General features: G+C 33.1%; 1 protein-coding gene across 2 annotated transcripts in view; it reads right to left on the minus strand.

Annotated features, from left to right (window-relative positions):
• The window catches only part of LOC114462598 (pre-B-cell leukemia transcription factor 1), a 229,541-nt gene extending 226,970 nt beyond the window's left edge, over positions 1–2,571 (minus strand). For both annotated transcript variants that reach the window (XM_028445553.1, XM_028445554.1), the window contains exon 1: positions 2,150–2,571. In XM_028445553.1, the coding sequence (XP_028301354.1) occupies positions 2,150–2,310 (161 nt within the window). In that variant the 5' untranslated portion in view covers positions 2,311–2,571. The remainder of the gene's footprint in view (positions 1–2,149) is intronic.
• Between the last annotated feature and the right edge of the window lie 1,123 nt (positions 2,572–3,694).

The following is a 3,694-nucleotide window of genomic DNA, read 5'->3' on the forward strand; positions in this document are numbered from 1 at the left end:
TCAACTACAAATCAGAAACGTAAATATCTGTAAATGTAATAAATAATTCTGTCTCTAACCTGTGACACAGCGTTAATGTTGATTAAGTTATGATTTAATAAATGACATCATAAATCAGTTAAATATGAATAAAATAGAAACTTTTATTGTTGTTATTAAACATATATGTGTGCTCTCCAAGAATGAGGAATGACATAAAAAACACACTTAAATATAAATATATAATATTATTGTAATATATAATACTCGGCAAACATTACCATGACAACACACAATATAAACATGTAAAACTGAGCTGTGGCTGAGATAAATCATCATAAAATATAGGAATTTATGCATTTATTAAAGATTTAATTAGCATTGATCAACCTGATGATATTAATGTTTATAAACAATATGTATTTTATTTTACGATGTGAATGTTTCAATGTTTTAATTGTGATAAATTAAGTGTCAAATATCTGCCATAATAAAATGAGTTCTGATGAAATTATAGTTTCATTTTATAAGTTAACAAAAATATCAATACTGTATATTTTGATATAATTCATGTAGACATTTTATTTTATTTTAGTCCCTATTGTTTGAGCTCAGTGCAATAAATACAGTTAGTGAAACAGTGTAATATATTTATTTATTTGTCCTTGATGTTGTTTTATCTATTTATTTATTCATTTATTTGTTTATTTATTCATTTATTTGTTTATTGTCTTCGGGCTTCACAACATTTTTCTTGTCGTGACCCCATTTTTATTTCACAAATTTCTAGCGACGCCAAACACTTTTTACTGTTACAAATACAGACGATTATGAATTAGTGACAACGCTCAGATATGTTCATACTGTATTTCACTTATTCATTTATTCTTTTCTATACACTGTATTTTATATGAACTACATTTAAATGTGAGAAAGTGAAAGTACAGAATACAGTTGTTTAACATTGTGTGTTGTGTTAATATTTTTATATGAAATGTATTTTTATTCAGTAATTCATTTGATCAATTACTATACATTTCAGACGACCCCACATGGGGTCATGACCCCAAGGTTTAAAAACACAGACTCTGTTTGTATAAACACTAATTCATCTTTCTGTGTATTTTAAAAGTTGTTATATAAACTTTGTATTTTATTTTATGTTTTTGTTGCAAAAACTAACCGTAAATTCTCAGTATTTCAGATTATTATCTGTATTATTTGTGATTAAATTAAGATTAGCATTAGTTTTAATAATGTTTGTAAAATTAACAGGTTGTAAAAAATAACCGTGTTTGCGTTAAAGTGTCACATTGAAAGATAAATGAGTGAATTAGAATGAATTACTATAATAATAATAATAATAATAATAATAATAATAATAATAATAATAATAATGACAGTTTGTCTGCATTAAAATTGTTGAAAAAGTTCAAACTTAAAACGCACGCTTGTTTTTACCAACGACAATATTATATTAAAATATTATAAAATCAATAAATGATTCATCTAATTATTCTCACTCACTGTTATCAGACGCATCTCTTTATGATAAACTATCATTTTAATTACTTTTTAAAATATTCTTATTAAATATATTTTTATTCTATCTCAATGTTTCTCACCTGGTCTATTTAGTCATTATTATATATTATACATTATATTAAATATATCTTACCTGGCCTGGGCTTCATCCAGACTCTGGTAGTATTTATTAATATATTTAATAATAATAATAATAATAATAATAATAATAATAATAATAATAATAATAATAATAATAATAATAATAATAATAATAATATATTGATTATTTTTAATAATATATTTTATAATAATAATAAATATTAAATATATCTTACCTGGCCTGGGCTTCATCCAGACTCTGGTAGTATTTATTAATATATTTATTAATAATAATAATAATAATAATATATTGATTATTTTTAATAATATATTTTATAATAATAATAAATATTAAATATATCTTACCTGGCCTGAGCTTCATCCAGACTCTGGTAGTATTTATTAATATATTTATTAATAATAATAATAATAATAATAATAATAATAATAATAATAATAATAATAATAATAATAATAATAATAATATATTGATTATATTTAATAATATATTTTATAATAATAATAAATATTAAATATATCTTACCTGGCCTGAGCTTCATCCAGACTCTGGTCGGTAATGGTCATAATCTGCTGTAAAATGTCTCCTATGTCCTGTTTCCGTGCGTCTCCGTCCGTGGCACCGGTGCCTTCGTGCATGTGCGCGTGTCCGGGGTGAGAGTGCATGAGCCTCGGCTGCTCGTCCATGTCTCAGTGAGAACTGTAATAAACCTCTGACTGGTGGAATCCTCACAGGCATAAGAAGGAGGTTGGATCGGTTCTCCGGTTTGTTTGGTTTCTTCTTCTCTGGTCTAACGTGGCGCAGACAGAGCAGATCTATCTCTATAGATCTATATCTATATCTATATCTATGTATGAGCTGGATGTGAAATATGATCTGAAGTCTTCACAGGCTGTGAATAAAAACAGCTCCTCTTCCTCTGCTCTGTAACACTATCATATACTGTAATGTCGATACACCCCCCATCACACCCCCCCATGCTCCTCCTTAGTCACCTCCCCCTCTCTCTCTCTCTCTCTCTCTCTCTAGCAAACGAGAAAAAGAACAAGAACAAAGTGTGTGTGTGTAAGTGTCTGTCTGCCTGTCTGTGTGTGTGCGCGTGGGTGTGTGCACGTGTGTGTGTGTGTGTAGGAGCCTCTGAACCTCAGATTGGGAACCATTACTGATAATATGATAGTTTATCAGAATAACAGAAACTTTAATAATCCAGTGAGAAATGATGTTCTTACAGATATACAAACAAAATAAAGGTCCCATAGAGCAGGGACCTTCCAAAATAAAGGTTCCAGAGAGCGACACCCTCCAAAATAAAGGTTCCAGAGAGTGGGGACCCTCCAAAATAAAGGTTCCAGAGAGCGGGGACCCTCCAAAATAAAGGTTCCAGAGAGTGGGGACCCTCCAAAATAAAGGTTCCAGAGAGTGGGGACCCTCCAAAATAAAGGTTCCAGAGAGCGGGGACCCTCCAAAATAAAGGTTCCGGAGAGCGGGGACCCTCCAAAATAAAGGTTCCGGAGAGCGGGGACCCTCCAAAATAAAGGTTCCAGAGAGCGAGACCCTCCAAAATAAAGGTTCCAGAGAGCGAGACCCTCCAAAATAAAGGTTCCAGAGAGTGGGGACCCTCCAAAATAAAGGTTCCAGAGAGCGGGGACCCTCCAAAATAAAGGTTCCAGAGAGCGGGGACCCTCCAAAATAAAGGTCCCAGAGAGTGGGGACCCTCCAAAATAAAGGTTCCAGAGAGCAAGGACCCTCCAAAATAAAGGTTCCAGAGAGCGGGGACCCTCCAAAATAAAGGTTCCGGAGAGCGGGGACCCTCCAAAATAAAGGTTCCAGAGAGCGGGGACCCTCCAAAATAAAGGTTCCGGAGAGCGGGGACCCTCCAAAATAAAGGTTCCGGAGAGCGAGGACCCTCCAAAATAAAGGTTCCAGAGAGCGGGGACCCTCCAAAATAAAGGTTCCGGAGAGCGGGGACCCTCCAAAATAAAGGTTCCAGAGAGCAAGGACCCTCCAAAATAAAGGTTCCGGAGAGCGAGGACCCTCCAAAATAAAGGTTCCAGAGAGCGGGGACCCTCC

This window comes from Gouania willdenowi, chromosome 4 (genome assembly GCF_900634775.1).
Source record: "Gouania willdenowi chromosome 4, fGouWil2.1, whole genome shotgun sequence".
Classification (NCBI taxonomy): domain Eukaryota; kingdom Metazoa; phylum Chordata; class Actinopteri; order Blenniiformes; family Gobiesocidae; genus Gouania; species Gouania willdenowi.